The sequence below is a fragment of the Aythya marila genome (genome assembly GCF_965140915.1).
Source record: "Aythya marila genome assembly, chromosome: 1".
In the NCBI taxonomy this organism is placed as follows: domain Eukaryota; kingdom Metazoa; phylum Chordata; class Aves; order Anseriformes; family Anatidae; genus Aythya; species Aythya marila.
This window is the reverse complement of record NC_139042.1, coordinates 88,735,388-88,760,168: the sequence shown is the minus strand read 5'-3', so window position 1 is coordinate 88,760,168 and position 24,781 is coordinate 88,735,388. Positions and strand designations below refer to the sequence as shown.

General features: G+C 36.8%; 1 protein-coding gene across 1 annotated transcript in view; it reads left to right on the top strand.

Annotated features, from left to right (window-relative positions):
• RPGR (retinitis pigmentosa GTPase regulator) overlaps positions 1–24,781 on the top strand; it is a gene marked incomplete at its 5' end in the record, with an annotated part of 46,216 nt that overhangs the window by 18,224 nt on the left and 3,211 nt on the right. Inside the window, 7 exons of the mRNA XM_082751879.1 lie at positions 4,151–4,309; positions 16,069–16,224; positions 16,761–16,885; positions 18,467–18,649; positions 19,596–19,761; positions 20,989–21,092; positions 24,020–24,085. Coding sequence (XP_082608005.1) covers positions 4,151–4,309; positions 16,069–16,224; positions 16,761–16,885; positions 18,467–18,649; positions 19,596–19,761; positions 20,989–21,092; positions 24,020–24,085 — 959 coding nt within the window. The remainder of the gene's footprint in view (positions 1–4,150; positions 4,310–16,068; positions 16,225–16,760; positions 16,886–18,466; positions 18,650–19,595; positions 19,762–20,988; positions 21,093–24,019; positions 24,086–24,781) is intronic.

Here is a 24,781-nt window from a genome sequence, read left to right as displayed (position 1 = left end):
GTTATTAATTAGGCTAATATTTTAGAATTTAAAAAATGCTACTGCACATAACTGCAAAGTATTTGTTACTGAGGCCTATTCGGAGTGTTTCTGCACATAAGAATAAAGATCGGAATTAAAATAGAAAATCCAACCAAACAGAGAAGTCTAAACACATAGTTTAGAAATGAAATACACTTCTCAGCAGCTGAGATTATCTACCGTTTCTTTAAAAAAACACGTTGAAGTGGCTATGAAATACCTTTTAGAAGAGTGTGGAAGCATGCAACAAAAACGTTTCTGCACAGATTTTTGCAAATAAATGGAGCGTTGTAACATTATTGGTGTCATTTTAAATGGTTTGTGTGAGAATGCCGTTAATGAAAGAAAAGAGAAAATGTCAGGAATGAATGATAAAATAAGGACAGGCAGGAGGATGTGGTTACACCTCTGATGATGGTAGGTAGGAAATACAGCTGCTAACCTGATTCCTTACCTTGCCAAAGATAATGTGGCTCTGTGAATGCATTGTGGGTGGCCACTCTTAATAACTTGACTCCTGTGAAACCCTGCAAGAAACTTGATGTTGCGTATAGTTGTATGATTGTCATTCCCTGATTGCATCTGTGGTCAGTTATTCAGAAAAGACAATTAGTTCAGTTGCTGGCCTTAGTGGCCTAGAAGCGTGGTATTTGAAGACTCCATACCATTGGGAGAGGCAGATGTAATCTTGAAAAACTAAGATCCCATATAAAACCATATAAAATAGTTTTTTTTTTTGACTAAGGCAGAGGCCAAATTGGGTAGGTCTTGTGAGCTTTAGATATAAATATTGTGCCGTCAAAGTCAGGTTCTAAATTTTTGATGCAAGTGCTGGGTTATAGCTTTGCACTGAGGATTGGGACCCAGTTTCTGTTTAAAGCAGGAATTTGGCTTTTATAAAAAAATGGCCTTTTTGCTGTTGTTGTGCTTTGACTATGGGATACATTTTTTCCACCAGAATTTTCAAGTTAATTGATTGATTTATGAATTTAAATTGTTTTGAAGCTTAGGTATCTTTAAAAATGCATAACTTTTTTTTTTCTTCTTCTTTTTTTTTTTTTTTTGTCCAGAATGTTATGTTACCATAAAACATGAGACATACTTCAGATTCTCTCTATAAGTAAAATTCGTTGAAAACCTATCCTCAGGCTTCATTTGAAGAAAATACTTCATAATTTAGATACATGTATCTAAAGGTAGCATACATCTTAGATCAGCATGACAGCTCCAGAATTACTTCCTCTGAGAGGATGTGAGGAGAAGCACTGTTTCATTAAAAGACATGATAGTTGAAGGGTTTTCTGAATGCATCAGAACCCTTCTTGACTTCATTGCTCTTCACAGCTTCCTAAGGAGGGGAAATAGAGAGGGAGGCACTTCTCTTCTTACTGGTAACTGTTGATAGTACATGTGGGAACGGCACAAAGCTGTGCTAAGGGAGGTTCAGACCAGATATTAGGAAAAAATTATTTACAGTGAGGGTGGTCAAACACTGGAACTGGTTTCAGTGAAGTGGTTGATGCCCCATGTCTGTCTGTGTTTGAGACCTTATCCATTTATTTGAATAAGGTTATCAATAACGTACTTTAACTTTTGATTAGCCAAAAGTTGGACTCAATGATCTTTGTAGGTCCCTTCCAACTAAACTAAACCTATTCTATTCTATTCTATTCTATTCTATTCTATTCTATTCTATTCTATTCTATTCTATTCTATTCTATTCTATTCTATTCTATTCTATTCTACTCATTTTTATGGAACGTCCTGGCAACAGCAGTCTCTGTGCTGCTCTGTGTGTGCACCAACTGCTGTAGGCACTGTTCAGCACAAATAGTTGAGTCAAGCACCACAGAGGAAAAAAAAAAAAGCATCACTGGCAAAAGACTTTGCCAGGAAAAACACTTTGAATCCAGTTTATCTATTGGAATATATCAGACAACTTAAATGAAAACACGTAACTAGTCGTCCCATAGTTACGCATAGTGAAGGTGCAGTTTTGCTACCTGAAATTCTTGCTCAGTTTTTATTCATGCAAAAGGAAGTTTTAAATGAGTGTATTGCCAGAGTAAAAGTCAGGAAAAATGAATAAAAAAGACCCATTTCTAACTGACACCAGTTTTGACTTTTGTATCTCAGGATTAAAAATTCAAAAAAATTCCATTCCTGCCTTGGCTTGTAACACTCAAGTTTTAATAAACCTCAGTTCATTTTGAATTATATTCTTCCATTTTTATTGACTTAATTTTGATCATATGGCTAATCTCATTTGCTTTTTAGAAAGCATGTATAGCTTCATTTTTTCTACTTTGCATTTTGATGCATTCGTTTACTTTTAGATCGCATTTTCTATTTCTGTGTAAGCTTATTTTTCTGGTCATTGTCACTGACCTTAAATTCCCAAATTTTAAGTTTTGGCTGACAAAGTGGAATTAAAAGTAACAAATATAGCAGCTATGCTAAGAAAAAAGGCTAACATAAAACTAGTAGTGAGTTTGTTTTCTTATTCCCTGCTTGTGTTCAGTGGAGAGAGTGGGACTTCTCTAATGGACAGTTCTGAATACCTAAATAAGGCTTCAGCTTTGAAACACTGAGAGCACATTTATTTTCAATGTCATTGGGCAAAGACCAGCATTTCTAAAGTTAATTCAGCTGTAATATTGGCAATGAATTTAGAGCTTTTGAGTAAATCTCTCATACATTTGTTGTGCATAGTACAATAGTAATGCCTCTGAGTTCTGTAAAAGCAAATTTGTGAACACTAAAAGTATCCCTCTGAAAGCAAAAGTACATTTTGTACAGAAACATAAATGTACACATTTCCAAAAGTATTGCAAATGTGTGCTTCTGATGACTGAGCATTAGTAATGGAGTATAAGCATGTGGTTTGTTATTATGTGGATTACGTAAGTGTAGCTATGTCTTCAAATTTTCCTTGAGCAGACAGCTCCTACATTAGTCTAAATGTTTAATTATCTTGGACTAGCTCCATGTGAGAGTTCTGCTTATCCATGTGCTTTTTTATATCCAAATGAGATTTAAAAACAAACTTTTCCTTACAAAATAGTGTGCGTTGATTTTTGCTTGGTAAATATTTTCACATATAAATTTTGGGCCATGATTTGCTAAGAAGATATTATTCCACAGAACTCATTTTTTCTCTGGAGTGGAGAACACTCAGCTATTAATTTAAAGCCGTTCATGACAGTAAGGAAACATTTCCCATCAAAACCTCACTCTGACCCATTAGAATAGTGGGAGGCCCATTAGCACAGAAAATCAGAAATGTAGGTAAAGGCAGAAGTAGATAAATTGTAAATATAGCAATGGAAAGTACATTTTACATGTTAGTTCTTTAACTACTGTAGAAGGATGCTATATTGAATGGTACTTTAGACTCCAACAGTAGTGAAAAATCAAAAGGAGAGATTGGAAAGATGAAACAAAGTAAACTTTGAAAGTAAAATAAGTTACCCAAACTTTGGATTGAACAAATTTTGAACTGAATTCATAAAAAGACTGGGTAAATGAGAAGGCTCTTCTGGTATCGTCTTCTGGCAGATCAGAAAGAGGCTGCAGGAATGTATTTGTAAAGACCTCTCAGTATTTTTCTGAACTTATTTTTGGTGGAGTTATTGCTGTGGAACCACTGTTGTTGGATCTGTAACTCTTTTCTTGTTATCTGGACTTCATGCAATTTCATATCATTTACTCAGCTTTTTTATTTTTTCTCTGTATCTCACAAGAAGAAAGTGTGTATTTTCCATCAAGATTTCTGTTTTAACTGAGACTCTTACGAGTGACTTCAGTTGACATGAATACTGATAACAGAAGGAATAATGACCTCTCTGACATGGGATGTTTATTGTTTTGTTTTTCCCTGGCTATATTCCTTGCAGGCTAAATGCTGTGGTTCATATCTTGTGGAGAGGGTGGTGTTAAAATTTAGCTCCTCCAAGTCCCATTAAGGCATACATACACAGCTATTTGGACATCATACAGATATGTTCAGTTGTCCTGTAAGGTTCATACACTTTTCTGTCTTACTGACTTGTGTCTGCAGCTGTCTAGATTATCCAGAGTTGTTTCTGAGTGCTTTGTGTGAATCCTCTTCTCTTCTGTATTTTCACAGGAGATGGTGAGCTCTATACTTTTGGAGAACCTGAGAATGGCAAACTGGGATTATTGCCTGAACAGCTGAAGAACAATAGAGTCCCACAGCCTGTACTGGGAATTATGGAAAAGGTTAATAAGGTTGCTTGTGGTGGAGAACACACAGTAGTGCTTACAGGTAAGGTATTTAATTGCCTTTGTACAGCCCTATAACTTAGTAATCTCAATTTGCTTTAAAGAATGTACATCCCACTGTAAAGTAAGATTCTGTAGTGATGCTAACCAGAAGACCATTGTATATCAAGGAGGTAGAAATCCACATGATGGTTAACCTGAATAAGTGCAGGCCTGCACTGAGCTGTGCTATCCCTTTTGCGGGAGGATAAACTTTGCAAGCTAATTGTAACAGAAAGCTTACAGGCAGCTCCTACTCAGTACCAATGGTTATCTCACCTGAGTGCTTTTGCTTTTATCTAAAACTTCACATTATTATGTGAATGTCATGACAGTGTAAGTGATGAATTGATTTATTTTTTTTTCTTGTAAGAAAACTCTGTAAGAGCTCAATTGACCAAAAGGGATGATCTCATCCCTTTCTGGGGATGGGATCTGTGTGGCATTCTGTGCGTGATTGAAGGCCCATTCAATTCCATGTAGCGCAGGATTCCCAGCATATGAAGGGATGTAAGATTATTTGTACTAAACTCTTTTTATTTATAGTGTTATCCCTAATAAATAATCCATAATAAATATCCCTAATAAATAGCATTTTAAGAGATACTTACAAGTCTGAGTGCCTTCTTTACTGGGATCCTAACAGGCTAGCACCTCCTACCGCAACACCAATGATCAATGTTTCTTTCTTCTGAGGAGCCTGAAATTGGTGTTGGGAGTGTGGGGAGGAAGCCTTAGATGAAAGCTTCCAATCTGTAGTAAATGTAAATGACACAGAATATGCGATTTTTAGAAAGTCACTTTTCAATTAGCTGTTTAAAAAGCAAAAAAATTGCACAATCTAGTGCATGCCTAAATAGATTACATATCTCTTGTAATACAGGCAACACCTGTGACTTCAGGTGAATTCTGTGTTAAGGTGAGCAGAATCTTTCACGTGTATAAAACTAGTACAGATACAGCATATTAAACATATCATACAAGTATATAAAAATCATTGAATAAAACTGTTTAATAGTAGTTCACAGAGTTGAATTTATAGTTCTTGGAAGATGAAATATGGTCTATATTACTGTTTTACAAATCTTTTTTAGCACATTTTGAAATATCTCAACCAGCTGATTTGAATGGGAAGTCTTCTCAGTGATTACAGCTATTTCCATCAGTTACAGAGGGTATCAGTGGGTGGGGTAAAATGGCTCGTCTCACACCTTTGAGGTGATGCCTGGTACGGTAAGTACCAGAGAAAATGATAGTTAACTACTTTTTGTGCATATAAGAAATACTTTTTAAAGTTTTGGGTGAGTGAGTGAGTAAAGGAAATGGGATGCTATACAGCACTTAAAACACGCCAAGAATGGTACTGTATTTCTAGAAAATTGAATGAGAAACTGAAAAAAATGTTATTTTTAGTATACATTTGTTTGTCATAATTTGATTTGTTGAAATGCATTCATTGGCTGATTGCATAGATGGGTTCAGAGTATGCAAAATAATGTTATGGTTTTAGGAGGTAGGAATTTAGGAGGTTCATAGCCATTGTCAGAACAAAAATTCCTACCATTTGGCCTCAAAATAGCTAAGTGTTTATTTTAAGCATTTTTTTGTGTGTTTTAATTAATTTTTTTTTTTTTTTTTGTCAATATGGAGGACTGTTTTAGACAGAAAAAAAAAAGTAATAAGAGAAAAGCAATGTCTTTTGTAATCAGCTGTAATACACAAATAGTAAAATGGAAAAGGAAATTTGGAAAGAACAGAGAAATAAGTTAGATCTGTATTATTACATTGAATGTTTCCAAACAGTCTGGACCTAATGAAAATTCAACCTGAACAACTTCAAGAAATGAGACTATAGACATAGTCTATAGACATAGAAATATGCAAATCTTGAAAATTTCGGAAGGAGGGATGAGGAGTCTAAAGACCCTGAAAATTACAGATCAGTCACTGTAACTTCTTTAGTTGTGTAGAAGTGTTGAGACAATTAAACAGCCTGTTCATAAACAACTGGAAGATAATTCAGACAATATTATAAGACCAATACAATTTCCTTCTGTCAGAAGGTAATGGCCACTAGATCTTACTATCTTTTGAATTTCATGAGGCTTTTGAATAGCTTTTAACAGGGATTCTCTGGGATCAGGTATGGAACTATAGAGGACTGCACATTGCAAAGAAGTGCTGTTAGTAGTAACATCATAGATATGTAAAAAGAAGCTTTGTGCTGTGGTTTTACCCAGCTGGGCAGTCCCACCACAACTGCTGTTACTCCCTCTCCTCAAAGGGAAAGGGGGAGAAAATACGATCAAAAGGGCTCAAGTGTTGAGAGTAACAGGGAGCTCACTAAACAATTATCATCATGGGCAAAACAGTCTCAGTGTAGGGAGATTAATATAATTTATTGCCTATCACTAGCAGACTAGAAAAGCGAGAACTAAGAGCAAACCAAAACCACCTATCCACCCATTCACCCTCTCCTACCTCCTCCCCCTGAGCAGCACAGGGGAACAGGAATGGGGGCTGCGGTCAGTCCCTGATGCTTCGTCTCAGCAGCTCTTTAAGCACTGCTCCCACACGGCTCCATCCCACGGGGTCCATCCATCCCCCAGGAGCAAACTGCTCCAGCACGGGTCCCCCACGGGTGGGCGGCAGCTCCCCCCAGACCCCCTGCTCCTGCGGGGGCTCTCCATGGGCCGCAGCCTCCTGCAGGCCACATCCACCTGCTCCACGGGGGCTCCTCCACCCATGGGGGGGCTGCAGCGTGGAGATCTGCTCCATGTGGGACCCATGGGCTGCAGGGGGACAGCCTGCTCCACCAGGGGCCTCTCCCTGCACAGGCCGCAGGGGAACTGCTGCTGCCTGCCTGGAGCACCTCATGCCATCCTTCTGCACTCACCTGGAGGTCTGTAGGGCTGCTTCTCACTCCTCGCTCTCCCAGCCTCTGTGGAACAGCAGAGTTTTTTCCCTGTCTTAAATCAGCTCTCCCAGAGGTTGCAAACATCACTTACTGGCTTGACTCTGGCCAGCAGTAGGTCCCTTTGGAGCCTGCTGACACTGGCCCTTATCTAACATGGGGCAGCTTCTGACCTCTTCTCACAGAGGCCACCCCTGCGGCCCTCCTGCTGCTAAAACCTTGCCACATAAACCCAATACATGTGCAAGACCACCAAGTTTACATTCCACTACATGAAGGACTTTTATGAGTTCTGCTGGGACAGTATGTACATTTTGATCATTGCATTTTTGAAAAGGCATAAAATGATTTGGAGAGTCCATAGTGAAACAACAGGGATATCAAAGGGTAAGAAAACATACCCTGAGAGGAAAGTTTTAAAAAAGGGGAACCGATTAAGCTAAGAAAGAGAAAACTAAGGAGAGACATGGCACTACTTTTCACTGGCATAAATTCCTCCATAGAAATAAGGTAATGAATTGTTCTCGTGGTGGGATCTCAGAGTAGGACTCTGGTTGCAACACCGGTTAAGTTAAGTAGAATTTTCCTTCATAAGGATGGATACATTTAGAAAACTGGGGCATCTCAGTGGTTGTGGTATCTCTGTGAACAAAGAAGGACGCAGGGTATTATGGAACAGTCAGTCTGCCGTCTCCTTCAGAAAGCATGTTATGTTTTTCTGTAATCTGCTGGCATAGTTCTTTCCATGTTCCCATTACAGCCTTTCTTGTGGCTGTCTTGTTTTAATTTAACCATGTATCTTACTACTGGGAGCTTCAGTAATTCAAAACTTCCCTTCTTCTCCACCTTTCCTTACTATCCTGTTTGAGTTGCCATCTGCCTGTCAAAATTTCTATTCATTGGATTTAATAGTTATAAAATACTATAGAAGCAGGAAAGGGGTGTTTTAAGAGATGAAGGGGTGTTTCATTCAACAGATGATTTCAAAATTATCAGTTTTAGCTTTTATGAATTCCACAACTGTATAGCATGCCTGTAATTAATCTTCTATCAAAATGCAAAAGCTATAAAAACAAGTAGGTTTTGTAAGTCCTTAAATCTGTATTTTGGAAATGCTAAGTAGTCATCTGTTGTCAATCTGGCAGAGTGTCTTCAAGGTTATGAAATCAAAGTTTCTAAAATATAAACTGAAAATCTATCTGGGGGGGATTTTAAGTAATTTGATGTGATATTGTACTGCAAGTCATTGGAGAGAATAAAGGTAGAAGTGATGTGCTGGAAATAGTTATGTGTAATGGTGAGACAAGCTGCAAGATTCTGGGTAAATCAAAACTCCTTTGGGAAGAGTATGAAGAGGAAACAACAGTAGCCAATCTGGGAAATAATGCAAACATTTGTCTACATTTCAAAGGCTTTGTCTCTGTTCTTTCACCAACATACAGTCTCACCCTGGCAGCATTCTGTCATGAAATAAATTTCTTTACATTAAATCAGATTATCATTATTAGGAAAAAAAATACCATAAATTTAAAGCTAGCAAATATATAAATCCTAGCATTATTTTATGGGTTATAAAGTGAAGTTCAGCAGAAAGAATTAGATTATCATTATTGATTTTTTTGACCATAAATCTCAAACCAACCAAAAGATATTTTGTTTTAATGGTATTTCATGTGATAAAATTTCATTAAAACAAATGACTTCTACAGAGATTTTGTAGGAAGATGTAGACCTGGATGATATTTGCATTAGAGTTAAATTTTACAGGAGATAAAAGTAGAACACAGAGGCGAACTATAAATGTCAAAAAAAAAAAAAAAAAAGAAGAAAACACCATAGTAAATCAGTGTCTTGCTATGTAAGATTTATTTGCCTATGGAAATAGATGATGGAATAGAAGACACATAAGAAATTCAGTGCTGGCTTAGCTGTCAGTTGATGATCAAAGTGCTGAGTGCCAGTAGTTCCAGTTGGGTCAAGAGAAAAAGAAAACGATATCCTCTGACAAAAATGCTTAAAGATTGATAGTTGCTGTGATAAGAGTGAAAGGTCAGACAGAAGATTGTAAATGTAATTCAGCTATTATTATTCAGTGCCTAGTAATGTTATGGAGGAGATTATTCTGGGAGTTACTGAATAACATTTGAATGACAGGACAGTCACTGGTCATAGCCAACACAGGTTCACAAAGGGAAAGTCCTGTTTAACTAATTTGATTTCCTTTTATGACATGGTTACCCACCTAGCTGACCAAGGGAAGCCAGATGATGTAATCTTTTTAGATGTTAGCAAAGCTTTCAATACTGTCTCTCACAGTATCCTTATAGAATCATTAAGACCTCCAAGATCATCTGGTCCAACCATCCCCCTACCACCAATACCACTAATATCATCCACTAAACCATATCCCTAAGCACCAGGTCCAATCTTTCCTCGATCACCCCCAGGGATAGGGACTCCACCACCTCCCTGGGCGACCCGTTCTGATGCCTGACTGCTCTTTCTGAGAAGAAATGTCTTCTGATTTCCAACCTAAACCTTGTGTGGTGCAACTTGAGGCCATTTCCTCTTGTTCTAACTCTAGTTATTTGCAAGAACAGGACAACCCCCAGCTCCCCACAATTTCCTTTCAGGCAGTTGTAGAGAGCAATGAGGTCTCCCCTGAGCCTTCTCCAGACTAAACACCCCCAGTTCCCTCAGCCGATCCTCACAGGACTTGTGCTCCAGGCCCTTCACCAGCTGCATAGCCCTTCTCTGGACATGCTCCAGGGCCTCGATGTCTTTCTTGTAGCGAGGGGCCTTGTGGACAAAACATCCAGCATACAGCTAGGCAAGTATATAATACGATGGGCGAACAATTGGTGCACAGTTGGAAGTCAAAGGGCTATAATAACTGAGGTTACATTTAAATGGGGACAGACAGTCACTAGTGGGGTTCCCAAAGACTGTTTTAGGGGCAGTTCTCTTCAGTGTTTTTATTAATCATTCGGACACGGGACTCAACTAACTAATACTAAACATGCTAAGTAAGTTTGCAGATGATACTAAATTAGGTGTTGACTCCCTCAACAGGGAAGTGTAGAGGGGGCTTGCCAAGAGATTTTGACAAGTGAGAGGGCTGGGCAATCACCAGCTGTATGAAATTTAACGAGACCAAGAACAGGATTCTGCTCCCAGGATGAGGCAATCCTGGATACATGTACAGACTGGGGGATGAGAGGCTGTAACACAGCCCTGTGGAAAGGGATCTGGAGGTTCTGGTTGATGGCAAATTGAATACAAGTCAACAGTGTGTCCTGGCAGCCAGGAGGGCCAACCATCCCCTGGGGTGCATCAGGCACAGCACTGCCAGCCAGTCAAGGGAAGGGATCATCCTGCTCTGCTCTGTGCTGGTGCGGCCTCACCTCCAGTACTGTGTGCAGTTTGGGGCACCATGGTATAAAAAGGATATAAAACTATTAGAGAGTGTCCAAAGGAGGACTACAAAAATGGTGAAGGGTCTAGCGGGCAGGATGTATCAGGAGCAGCTGAGGTCACTCTGTTCAGCCTAGAGAAGAGACAGCTTAGGGGTGACTTCATAGCAGCTTGCAGCTCCCTCACGAGGGGAGCGGAGGGGCAGGCACTGAATTCTGCTCACTGGTGACCAGCGACAGGACCCAAGGGAATGGCATGGGGCTGTCAGGGGACGTTCAGGGTGGATGTTAGGAAAAGGTTCTTCAGTGACAGGGTGATTGGGAACTGGTGCAGGCTCTGCTCAGTCAAGGCACTGAGCCTACTGGAGGTCAAGAAGCATTTGGACAACACTCTCAGGCATACAGTTTATTTTTTGGTAGTCCTGTGTGGAGCCATGGGTTGGACTTGATGATCCTTGTTGCTCCCTTCCAATTTGGGGTATTCTTAAATCTATGATCCTGTCATTAAATAGGCTACAGCTATGAAATTCTGCCTCAGGCACTTTGAACAAAAGAGTAAAGTTAATAGAAATATCTAAAACGAAAGGTGCATTGTCAGTGGTGTTGACATACAGAAATTTTTCTGACTCAAACTTGTGAAAAGTATTTGGGAAACAAGCTATATAGGGCCTCTGAAACCATTTAAAAAGTGAGTGTAGTATACATGCATTTTAGGCTTTGCACCATAAAGTCAACATGGAATATGTACTAGAGTGTGTGTTGCATCCCAAGATGAAGTGGTATGACCACAAATTCAAAATTCTGAAGAGGGATATAGCTTCAAAGAGCCTCAGAAACATTTATATCTCTTTTAAGCTCAGTTTCTTAAATTAATAAATTCCTAAACTTCCAATTTTGCAGAAATCCTGAATTTCATGTCATGTACAAATGGGTACTGCTTGGCTTTAGTAACACCATGTATGCTGATACAGTTTTCAGCTTTCCAGGGTCTTTCCAGTTTTTCGGGGTGTGCCATTTCAGTCTTAAACAGTAAGGAGTGAGTGTCTGGTTATTGTATATTCTTCTGTTTCATCTATCTCATTTAACATAGGAATAAGATAGGAGCAAATGTCATAGGGAGAAACTGTTGTACATCTTTGTTCGTTTCTTGTCATCAGTTCTACTTAGGGATCATCAAATTAGGAGAAAGCATAATCCAGTTATTTTATTGAGTATGAGACAAGTTTCTTCCTGACTCTCATGCATAATTAGTCTATTCCAAAGCACTTCATTTGATTTCTTTCTTATGACTGTCTTATCTACTCTATTGGTAATTTTACATGGTAAGAACCATTGTTATCTGGGTTATTAAATCAAACTGCTGTTTGGAATCTCTCCAGCAATGTATTGGAGTAAATGGTAGAGCCTAAACTGGAAAATAATTGATTTTGTGGTCTGAAATTCCAAAACGGGAAACTTTTTTTTTCCAGAGAACAAAAAATTAAATACCGCTATTACTTGGTAACAGTAGTAAAGGGGAAAAAATGAAAAGAAAATGAAAAAGAAAAAAAACTAAAACTTTTTAAAGATACAAGGCTTTAGAGATTTTTAATATAGGATTGGGTAACATCTTCTCTACAACTCCTATTGTTAATTCTTCCTTTACTATTTGCATTTGTTCCAGAGAATAAACAGAAGAACAGTTAAAATTCAGTTGCTGCAAAAGTTTTCTCTCTTTATAGCAGCACAATCTTACTCATTTCATAACGGTCTTAGCAGCCAGTTCATGAAGCTCATATCCTCATTTCAGATGATTTCTTTCATTCAGACTAAAACAACTGTTATCCATGATTCTTGCCAAAGCTTCCTGCCAAAAATGGAAGCTGTTGGTACCATCACCTTGAAAAGAAATGAGAGCGCAGCAATCCCAACTTGTGTACTTTTTCAATAAAGCCTTTTAAAAAGTAGCATGAAAGCAACTTGTGAATCTAGAAGCTGGAGAAGAAACAGATGATTGGGAGTGGCCTCAGTATTTTTTTTTTTTTTTCAAATGATGACAGGTCTTCTGGGAATAATCCTCTCTATAAAAGGATACACTACCTCCTTTTATTCTCTGAAGGGAGGGAAAGCAAAGATATCTCTTCAAAGGAAAGAAGTGAAGCAGTTCTTGGAGAATGGGTCACTTGACATTACAATACAACACATTAGTTTGTTAGCATGTAAAATGATGGATTTTTTTATCTTCTGTCTTAAGGTCTTTTAAAAAGAAAAGGAAGTCAAGATACCCTTTTGAAAGAGAATGAGAAGGATGAAAAAGCTCTACCTTTTTATGACAGAACTGAGAGACTGTTCAAACTGTATAGGATTATCGAGATTTTTCAAACAGTTCTTAAGTCTGCATACTATTGATACGGAAATCTCCAAATCCAATTATGAGCTGTGGTAAAACTGAGTATTATGTCAACAGCTGATTTTTACGGTAACATTTTTCTGCATAAGCTGTTCAAAAATAAAGCTATAGTAAGACTGAATAGCCCATTGACAGAGTAATAGTAATAACGTTCAAGGGAAATGAAGACATATGGAGATCTGTGAGCATAACTGTTTTTGTTATTCTTCTGCACATTTTTAACTTTGTATGTAGCCTTAAATGTGTAGCAAGGAATGCATGGATCTTGGAGACTCTTGAAGCTCCTTCAGTTCTTTCAGCAAATAGCATGTGTTAAAATATATACACATACATTTTTGCCTAGGACTATTAAATTTATAGTGACAACTGTCATTGAGATTGAAGAGCTCTTATGTACTCCGGAAGAAGCTTGTAAAGGTGGAAACACAAGTTCAGGATGGAGTTCAGCTCTGTCATTTTCTCACAAAGTCTGTGAGATTGCTTTGCTACAGACTCCTGTTTATCCCCACTTCTGCTAAATGGAATTATTACTGAGGTTAGGCCTCGCTTTTGCACAAGAGATGAATTGTTTAAGAACGGTGCAAGGTTTTTGCCTTTCTATACCTTGATAATGGACTAATAAGCAAATTTTAAGAGGAGCAAAATTTAGGTGCCTGTGGTATATAGAGGCAGAAGAGGAATTCATTTTTCTTATGAAGGTACTCTGAACTGGTTTTGGATTGATCTCTTCTCCTCATTGACAGTAGCACTGGGGGAAGAAAATAGTATCCTGTACTTTTGAAGTTAACATCCTAAACACCAATGCCTCTAGAGGTCTTGCCTGTTTTATGAAAAAGGCATTGCATATCGCAACCCAAGATTAAAGATAATACGAAAACACTCCAACTTCACTCAAAATAATTATGTGAATCAGATAGAGACAAATATTTTGAAAATTACAAGAGTTTCTGGTTTTCAAAGAAGTAAGACAAATAGCATAGTTTTAAATAGGATTTATGGAATCAGCCATCCTGAGAAAGCTGTTTACTGAAATGAAGATTAGACTTCTTCAGTTCACTTACAGTCAGGTGTCTTTCAGGGGTCATTTACTGATTCTTATCCAGAAAGTCAAAATGTCACAGAAAAATTCTGATTGTTTAAAGATCCCCAGAGATGCTCAGTGCTTTCTTACACTGCAATTTCCAGTAGAGGGAGCTTTGCTATTATATTTAGTAGAAAAATGACTTTGATGAGTATTTTGCATCTCCAATCTGAAATAGTGTGAAACCATTTTTTTTTATTTTTTTTTTATTTTGTGATGTAAATTTGTGACATCTTCATATTGAAAAATTTTGAAAGGGGCAGAAAGGACAAACTGTTTTCTAAAAAGAAAATTTCCATATTTAGTATTGCAGTATTTCATCATAGTTCCTCTGAAACTGGAGTTCAGTATAAAGCAGTAAGTGTGCTACTGTGGTGGTAATATCAAATCTGCTCCATTCTCTGCTTTCTCTTTCCCTGAAGGTAGTGAAAGATTAGTTTGGAGTGAATGGTAACATAATTTGTTTTTAATATTTCTGCGGTTTGTTGCTGGTCCAAGAACAACAGCAAAAGAGTTGCACAGAATAAATTACTTTTGTGGCACTGACGCTTACTTGGCTATTCCAGTGACCTTCTGTCCTTGACTCAAAATGCTCAAAAAGGAAAGATTCTCCTTTGATTCTTTTTTCACACATTCAGCTGTAAATGCCTATTCCTGTCTTGTTCTTGAAGATGCTGAAGTTTTTGGTGTGATGGCATCCATGTGGCAAGAGCAGGCATGCTCTGCACTGTGTTCATACTAATGATGTAAGGATATATTGCTCCCAACTCACAGTACTGTTTGCTTGAGGTAGGATTTTTTTTTTTTGTCCTTTCCAATCCTTCACAGATTTTCATTAAGTTTTTACAAGTTTTAGTTAGTATTTTTCTAGCTTTTCCTTTGTTGCCTACGTGCAGAAAAACAACAACAACAAAAACAAACACAGAACAAACAAACGAACAACTAAATAAAAACAAACAAGCAAAACCACACAGGAAGTAAAATTACAAGAATGTCTTCCCAAAAATATGTAGTCTTTGAGTTTCTCATTTCATGCATCACCTCATCAAGATTTCTAAGCTTCTCAATCATCTCCTGTTGTGATGGAATGCAAGGGATGGACACACCAACAATCATTACTGTCTTGGAGAACATCACATTCTTTTTCCTGGCACAGACAGTCCATTAAATGGAAAAAATATAAACATGGAAAGATTATTGTTCTGTAACAAGATAACATAGTTATAATGTTCTCTGTATTTCATGCTGGGTTGATTCAGTAGCCAAAGACAATACTGAAACCTCTTCCGTTATTGTTCCAGGGTCTTCTTCCACACATATCAGTTGTGTTTTAAAGAGGTCTGTTCTATTACATTTGGGGTCATACAGTGTATATGTAGGTAACCAGAATTTAAGATTAGACTATTGTACTTGAAAATGCACTAAACATAGTGGTCTTGAGTTAATTGTGGTGCATGAACTCCCATAAGATTTTGCATTGGCTAATATTATTTGTACATGTGGTCTGGATTGTTTGCAGTTATGTTAAAAATATTCAATACTGAACCATTCAAAATTATTTCCTGCATATTGTTGCCTCTTTTCTACTTTAGTTTGTTATTAACTGATAAATTTAATCGTTTAGGTGGTATTTTTTTTAATTGCTAAAACAGTGCTTTTTAGCGCTGATGTCATTTGGCTTTCATTCTGCTAATAGAAAGCAGGTTATAATATATCATAGAATCACTGAATGGGTTGGTTTGGAAGGAACCTTCAAGACCACCTGGATCCACCCCCCTGCCATGGGCAGGGACACCTCTCACCAGACCAGGCTGCCCAAAGCCCCATCCAGCCTGGCCTTGAGCACCTCCAGGGATGGGGCACCTACAGCTTCTCTGGGCAGCCTGTGCCAGTGCCTCACCACCCTCTGAGTAAAGAATTTCCTGTAGCAGCATATTTATTGTTAACTTTGCCTGTACATTTTCAGAGACAGATGTATATACTTTCGGACTTGGACAGTATGGGCAGCTGGGACATGGCACTCTTGTTTTTGAAACTTCAGTACCAAAGTCTGTGAAACACTTGAGGAGACGTAAAATACATAATGTTACATGTGGGGAAAATCACACTGCTGTAATTGCAGGTATGTATGTGAAAAATTCAGAAATGCACTTGTAGTTTCTCTGTGCTGTTAAAGCTTTTGTTATAAAATGAGTAGTAGAAGAAGACATTGCAAATGTACTGGTTTCTAAAGGTTAAGGAGTTAGTGACAAATTCAGATTCAATATTAGGAATTTGAGATTCACAACCATGCATAGTTTTGTATACAACATCTCCTGGAGAATTGTAACCTCATAATCATGTGTTGCTAACAAGTATGCTTGTTTAGAAGCCTTTTTTGTTTTTTTTTTTTGCTACACAGTTTCAATCCTATTGTTTCATTTTTTTCCCCCAAATGTCTAGACTAACTCTAATCTTAGCCAGTTCTTTGTCTGAAAAAATACGTACTTTTAGATCATATTCATCTGTTGAGAATCTAAAAATAATTGTTCAGTTTTTGCTTTGGGAAGAGAAAAACTCCTTACTTGCATGGCCTGTTACTTTGTTCGTAATGTTTTTGTCCTGTTTTTCTGTTGAATCTTTGTTGTTAATAACATCTTTTTTTTTTTCTACATGCAGAGAATGGCCTCATGTTTACTTTTGGAGATGGGCGACACGGCAAGTTGGGCCTTGGAGAAGAGAATTTTGCGAATCAGTTTGACCCCGCTCTGTGTTCTAATTTTTTGAGTTTCACTGTCCTTTTGGTAAAACATTTTGTCATGCTTCTCAGACATCAAGATGTTTAGATTCTTATGAAATGTTATTAGTGAGAGCTGAAATCTCATTATAGAACGATTTTTTCCTGCAACATTTAATTAGTTGATAGCCTAGATAAGAGAATTCTCAGGAATAACCTTATCAATGACTATAAATACCTGAAGGGAGGGTGTGAAGAAGAAGGAGCCAGGCCGTTTTCAGTGGTGCCTAGTGCCAGGATAAGAGGCAGTGGGCACAAACTAGAACACAGGAGGATCCCTCTGAACATCAGAAAGCACTCCTGTGCTGTGTGGGTGATGGAGCACTGGCATAGGTGGCTCAGAGAGGTTGTGGGGACTCCCACCTTGGAGATCTTTAAGAGCTGTAGGACGTGGGCCCTGGGCAACCTGCTCTAGGTGGCCCTTGTTTGAGCAGGGCGATGAAGTAGGTTACCTCCTGAGGTCCCTTCCAACCTCGACCATTCAGTGGTTCCATGATAACACAAAGGGAAACACAAAAAGGACATTGTTTTCGCTTATCACATACACCTTTAGTTTGGAATGTGTTTCTTTGGACTACACATATAGGCTGTTTCAGGGGATTTTATTCAGTAGCACTGGGCTATAGTGTTTTAGTCTGTAAAGCCGGTAGTAGTCATAAAAGAAAATACTAGTTTCTTTTTGGTTTTGGCAGTCGGGGCGGGGGAGGCTGGGAAGGACACTAAATCTTCTCTGAAAACACCAGAATGATATCTATTTAAATATCTAATTAATTTTAATGATTATTTGTACAGTGGGATATTTGTAAAATCTTCAGATTTTTATTATTATTATTATTTTTTTTTTTCAATCCATATAGGATGAGAAAAGAGAAGTACTCTTTTCTTTTTAAGAGCATTATTCGTATATATTTCCTGGGGTTTTTAAGAAATTAACAGAATTGCCAACATCAAAAATGCAAACATTACTAGAGGTTGAGCAAAATTTGAGACTTAAGTACATGGCTTTCAGTGCTGTTTGTTTACAGGACATAGAGTTTAATAAAGTTTTGTCAGAAATGGTAAAGCTTTTAAACTTTTTTAAAAGGGAAACCTCTGATCTTCCAGCAATAATACCTTGTCTATTGGAGGTTGTAGGACTTTACATTACATTTTGTGGATATTGTAATAAAATGCCTGGGTTTATATTACTGTAGTTATCTGTTGTCTACATTTGGCTCACTGAAAATAATTAGCAACAGTCCTTTAAAATAAATAGCATAAACAGTCCTTTAAAATAATTAGCAACAGTCCTTTGAAAATCAGTGGAAATATCTTTTTTTTTTTTTTTCTGTATCAGTAGTTTCTTAGCCTTACCTAATGTGTTGTTGAATGCAAATATATTGTATGTTAGTGAGGAAAAATGAACACAGATCATTAGTCATTAATAATCATAATTATGTACTTTTATTTAACTAAAGCAACTAGATTTGAAGTAACTTAGTATCGCTTACTTTTGTTTTAGTTTTCTTATGATCTAAGTCCCTGGGGATGAGATCCTTGTTTATATTCTTGCAAATGAAATAATCAGAACTTTGTTTTGCTGCTGTAGGTGGCTTGTGGTGGTTGTCACATGCTTGTTTTTGCTACTCCGAGACCTAAAGAATCTGAAGAAATACTCTTAGAAGATTTATATGAGAGCCGTTTGATTGCTACTATCTCTAACGTGAGTGGAGAGTCACTAGTAACAAACACCTTACAACTAACATCAGCACGAATGCGACGTCGAGAGAGGGTAAATTGAGAGTTGTTGAGAGTTGCTGTACTTTTTGTGGGAAACAGTCACTTTTTAAACTGAAGTAGCAGCATATACTCAGCAAACAAATGTATCTCATTCAAATATGTGTTTAATTTTAATGTGTAAAAAGAAGAATGAATATCCACCCTCTTCCCAAAATTGATGTAGGTAAAAACATAGCTATTGGCCAGATTTTGCTTGTTTATGCGTATGAAAAACACTCCAATTGGGCTTGTATTTTTTTAATTCTAAAATATGTATTCTGTTCCTTTGCATTTTTCAAAATATCTTAGAAATACAATTAAATAAGAAAGAATCTGACTCCTTTTGATGTTTCCTCTGAGTCCTGGATAGATTGAGCAAGTTTATAGCTTATACATTTTCAAAGAGAATCTCTCATTATCGTCTTAAAACAATCTTAAGATCCTCTTGCTACTTGCAACAGTGTTTCTTCTCCTTTATTTCCAGCTACATATTGCATGTGTTTTCCTTGAGCAGCACAGTGAGATGGTCATCTCACTTTCCTGTCTGAAATCCAGCTCAACCACAAAAACACAACAGAATACTTTCCTTTATTTTGTAAAAATGTAGTGATGCTGTGGATCAAATACCTCAATGCAATTGAGAAACAAGTATTTTTATTTTAAATAAAAATAAAAGTTCTCTTTCTTCTTTTTCTATATTTTAAGACTGCTTGAGATTATTGTGTAGAAACCATCTCAAATATCCCATTATACATCTCTCCAATTTTTAGGATTACAAATAATCAATATGTTCAAGAAATCAAGTTTATACTTGTATAACAAAGTTAGAATGGTGTATCATCAAATGAACGAAAACATCATTCTTATGTACGGGAGGTTACTTATGTTTAATTTTTCTACCCTTATCTTAAGGATTTTCTCAATATATGTTTTTTTTTTTTTTTTTTAATGTTCTAAAGGAAAGGTCACCAGAACAGTTGATTCGAATGTCACGAACTCTGCCTCCACTGGGAGATCATTTCTTAAAATCTTCATTGCACGTGTCTAGCAACACCACCCCGCTCTGTTTCTCTGCAACAAGTCATCCTAAAGCTGTGCCTGTGGAGGAGAGACATCATGAAAAAGGTGAATTGTCACCACATTTTGCTACTCTTTTCTGAGAATTAATGAGTGTTTGGCAGAATACAGACACAGGAGTTGAGAAATATGTACAAGAAATGGCCTCAAACTTGGTTCATGTTTGGAAAATGTGCATAAAGATTTAGAGAAGGGATGAGTGAAGGAAAAACAATGCTCAGATTGTGGTTCCTGTGCTTATAGAAATACAAGCTTATAGGAATACAACTTTATAAAAAGATCAGTAACCACTTTCTCTGTTGTCATGATGAAAAAGAATTACAGAGAAAAAGTGATTAGGAAACATCTTAAAGACTCAGGGAGGTTTAACAGAGACCTTGGATAAGAAAAGAGGTATACTAATTCATACAGAAGCTTTCTTCCTCCTTTGGAAATGAAAAGTACTGTTCACTTTTTGTGGTCTAATATAATAAGGGCTTGGAATATCCTACCTAGTGCCAAAACCTGGGTAACAGTGATGGATATTGTGCTGGACTTGTGCACAGGTTCTCTAGAGCAGTACAGGAGTTATCTGAGTTCCTTGGGGTGTGTAATTTCCTGGAAGAAGGAATGCTGAAGAGTGCAGAATGCAGTGTTTCATGTAAAAATTAGTTCAGATTGATTGGACAGTCAAATCCAATTTAACAGTAATTAATTCAGCTAAAATTAAAATTATTATTAGTAGAGTTACTAGCATGTCTATAGTGGTTCCAGGAAAGCATTGCAGTGAAATTTGAAGTGCATTTAGAGTCTTCTGAGGTCCAAAACCTAGGATTTTGTGCCATAAGAAAATAGTAATACACGTAATGAACCTGAGAATGTAGGTACATTTTCATAATGCTGCGTTGGAGTTACTAAACTCACTCTCCATCCTCTACACAGGTAATGTGCAATGTAGCTAATATGACTGCAGATAATTTACTGTAATTGCTACACTATTATTGACAGATTATCCAAAAAAAAAAGCTTTGTTCCTTGTAACATTTATCCTTTGAAAGCCTGCAGAAATGGTCAGAGATCGGCAGTGCACTGAGGCTAGATTTTTGAGCTACCATTAATGTTAATACTGATCAAAATGAGGTGGAAGTGTTTCTGCTGTGTCTTAGGTTGGGAGGATGAGGAATCTCAGAACTTCAGCCCAATGTTAGTAAAATACCAGTAATCTCTCTTTTACAAGAGTAGGCTGTACTGCTTGATATATATCACTTACTCAGATGGTATTTGTTTACCTTGAAGAAAAGAATCATCAAAAAGATGAACCTGGTGAAGGCTCTGCAGAAGATTCAGATAATGAAAATAAAGACAGAAACCTTGGAGATACAACTGACATCCTAAACATGGTAATATATTCCACTAATGAATCTGTGAGTTGATTGCTTTTGTGCAGGGGGACAACGCAGATAAGTCACGTTTCAAGTTCTAGTACAGAACTTTTGTGTAGCACAGAACTTCATATGTGGCATGAAGAAGTAATGACATACTATTAAACAAGCATACGTTTCATGTCATCGTTATACAATGAAAACATTTATTTTCCTTTTCCAAGTGATATTTTATTATGACATTGAAGCAGTTGTTACCACAACCCCTCCCAACACTCTGCTCTGGATATCAGAAAGAAAAGGAGAAGAGCACTGGATACCCCATAGTGATCTCTATCTCTGAACTTCTTCCTCTTGATGATTTCCAGGAGAGAGAACTGCAGGAAGAGAAACAGATCTCTCTGTTCCTCAGAGAGCTTTTTTAGTATAGGTGGAACATATTAGAGGGAAGACCAAAATGGAGACAGTTTGATTATTTGGTGATCCTCAAGCATGTTCCCAGATATTTTTCTTATTTAAAAACTGTTCACCTTATCACTTGTGCATCTTCCCAAAACATTTTATTCTCTCAGCAGGTAGGGCATATCCTGACCTTAACCCAGTGCAGCAGAAAGAGAGTTTTTGTTTTCCTTCAGTGGAATGTAAACAAATGTGCAAATCACTGTGGACTCAGCTCAAGATATCTTGTCAGTTGTACTGGGGGGATTGCACATTTTACAGGAATTTGTTTGTACTTAACAAGTACTTAGTAATTTAACAATCTGTGCATACCATATAAACTTAGAAAACTTCGTTTACAAGAAAAAATTGTTTTCAGATGTGATGAACAACATGGCTTTAATTAATTTACTGAGACATAACATCGCACCCTTTATATAATGGACTTCTTTCCCCTTTTTATTTTTGTATCCATTATGAGCCAGTTTCAAAATATCAGAATGAAACAGTAGATTTGAAAAACATTTGTCAGGTAAACTTGTCAACATAAAAAAACAAAACCAATTGATCTTCATGAATTTAAATGAAAGTAAGCTGTTACAGCATAGATGTTTAATTTTTTCTAAACTGTGGAAACATATTTTGTTGACCAGTGTTTGAGCAGGAAAAGCCTTTAATGGCATGTTGATGATAAAGTTCTGGAAGTCAGAAACCAGAACTATCCATGCCCATTGTCTTGAAAAAGAATATGGTGGTTAAAGCATAAGCAGTTAGCTATCAGCTGCAGAGAGTATATTCTACTCATTTATAGTATATGGGAAAGAATGGCAAGAATCTCACTGTTCTTGCCCACCTAGTAGCATTCTTCATTGCCTTGCCTTTTATATTTTTCTTGCTGAGACAAAGATAAAGGCATCAGATTACAATGAAAAAATCTGCTATAGTGTTTCTTTGAACATGTTCTTTCAAGGCTGTGGAATCAAACTGGATGTTAAGCGGAAGGCTGGGATGCTAAGGTGGTAAAGTGTTCAATTTGTAACCACAACTTCACACTGGGTGGGAAGTGGATATAAAATGTGCTTGTGGGCACTAAAAGAAGGCATGTAGTTTTCAGTCTCCATAGTCTCCAATATAGACATATAAGCTGCTTACCACTCTCACTCTTTGTAAGAAATAAATGAAGGAGTGGGTATAAAATATATGAGTTTGAATAATCATACAGACTTCTTCTCAACCTGGCTATGCAATAGTATAACAGTGGTCATATGCCATGATGGTGCTGTGCTTTGCATTTCTCACACTTCTCAAAAGCTGTGTGCATTCCCGATTTAATCAAATAGCACCGCTTCTTCAGATTTTAACTTACTAGTAATGTCATAATTGAAATAGCAGTTGTAAATTTAAAAGAAAACTTACTCTGATTACAGTTTTTGACTACAACTTTGCTTTGCTTATTCGGGGGCTCAACAGTTCTTCACTGCAAGATCCAGCATTTTCTCAGAAGCCTTTTTCTGAAGAAGTCTGATTGTCCCTTAGAGTGTTGGTAGCTGGAAAAGTAATAGTTATGATGGAAGATGGTGCTGCCTAGTCATTTCTCTTGTTCAGGTCTCCTTTTGCCTCCTCTGCTCTTCAGAGGAGCAACTCACTGTCCTTTCAGCCAAGAACCAGATGACCTGAAAAGGCAAATTACCTGATCCCTTTCCTTCACTGGAGAAATGATTAATTTGGCAACTGTTTTAAAGAGGAAGTGCCAGTTGATGCAATATGCTTATGTATATGAGAACAGAAACAAAGCACTAACCTTCAGGTAGTGAAAATCTGCAGCCCACATAGTATTAATAATTGTCTGAACATAAGAATCTATGATTTTATTAATTTTTTAATTAAGTAAGCTTATTTACGAAATGTATGTTCCAAAGAGGCCCTGCCATTTTGCTGTCAGCAAGAATGTAATTAGCATATAGAAGTAGGTATAAGTTTCTGTTAATCAAATTTTCCTCTACTTGTTGGGGTGCTTTCACATTTTTAACATGTATGAAAGTGTTTACTGGTTAGATGTGTATCATCTAGTGACAACACAATGAGAAAATTGATAAATAATAAGTTTAAAATCAGTATTTTAATCTCTAGCTCAGGGATTTTTAAAGTGCTTTTTGACTCAAAAGTTATCAGCTAAATAAAAGCAATAGACTAAGTTCATATAACATTTAGAAGCCTAACCTAAAGACAAACATTTACCTATCTTCCTTACCGAATGAGAATGGTAAGGATACACAGGAACCTTTTTAAATGTTATACTGCATATTTCCTTTGAAATAGTGTGAAGATTTAAGTTCCTTTACAGAAACTATAGCTTTCATTTAACTAGCAATGTAATTGGCAAGCATGAGGCTTGAAAAATAGTCTAAGATTCTCCAATGAAAAAGTTTTTTGAAAATGTTGATACGATGTCATTGTGCAACCCTTCCTTACTAGTTATATTCATTCTGAGATCTCATTCTTTGCAGACACATGTGATGAAATTGAATTCCGGTGACCAGTCCTTAAAATTATCGCCAATCCAAAAACAAAAGGTACTGTAACTAATTATATATTTATATTCATACTCATGTTTAAAATATTTTTATATAAAATATGTTTAAAATATTTTATATAAAATATTTTTAATCCTTGTATTATCCAAGTACGTCATTGTTTTTTTCTGAGTTTTAACAAAAGCTAGACAAATTTTATAGGTCTTTTTTTGCTAATATTAGGAATATCCAAGACGTAAAATTATAAAAAGCTAGCTGAAGTCAGGGAGGATTTGTGCAGGCACATAGAACTTGCATGTCCAGAGCAGTTTGAGAGTGTATAGCACTCTCCCAGTCTAAGGAGCAAGAGGATATCATAAACACTTTGTAATTTATTCCGGTAACATACATGTCTTCTGTTGATACCAGAATGGTTTAACTGACTTTCGGGACACGAAATAAGTAAAGATTTTATTTACAAAAAACAAGCAAACAAACAAAACACATTGTTGAATATATTTAAAGGACCAATAATACTGGTCTTAATTATAAAATTAAAATATCTTGAAATTATTACTCTGCTCTACTTCTAAAACAATAACAGTGTTTTGTCATTTTGGTATATTTCATTATTTTTCTACATATCATTCTACATTTAAAAAAAGATTTTGCAGAATTTGTTAAATAAGAGTAGACTTCAAAGCAGAAAGACAAAAGATTTTCAAACTTAATAGAAAAAACATAACAATGAATCAG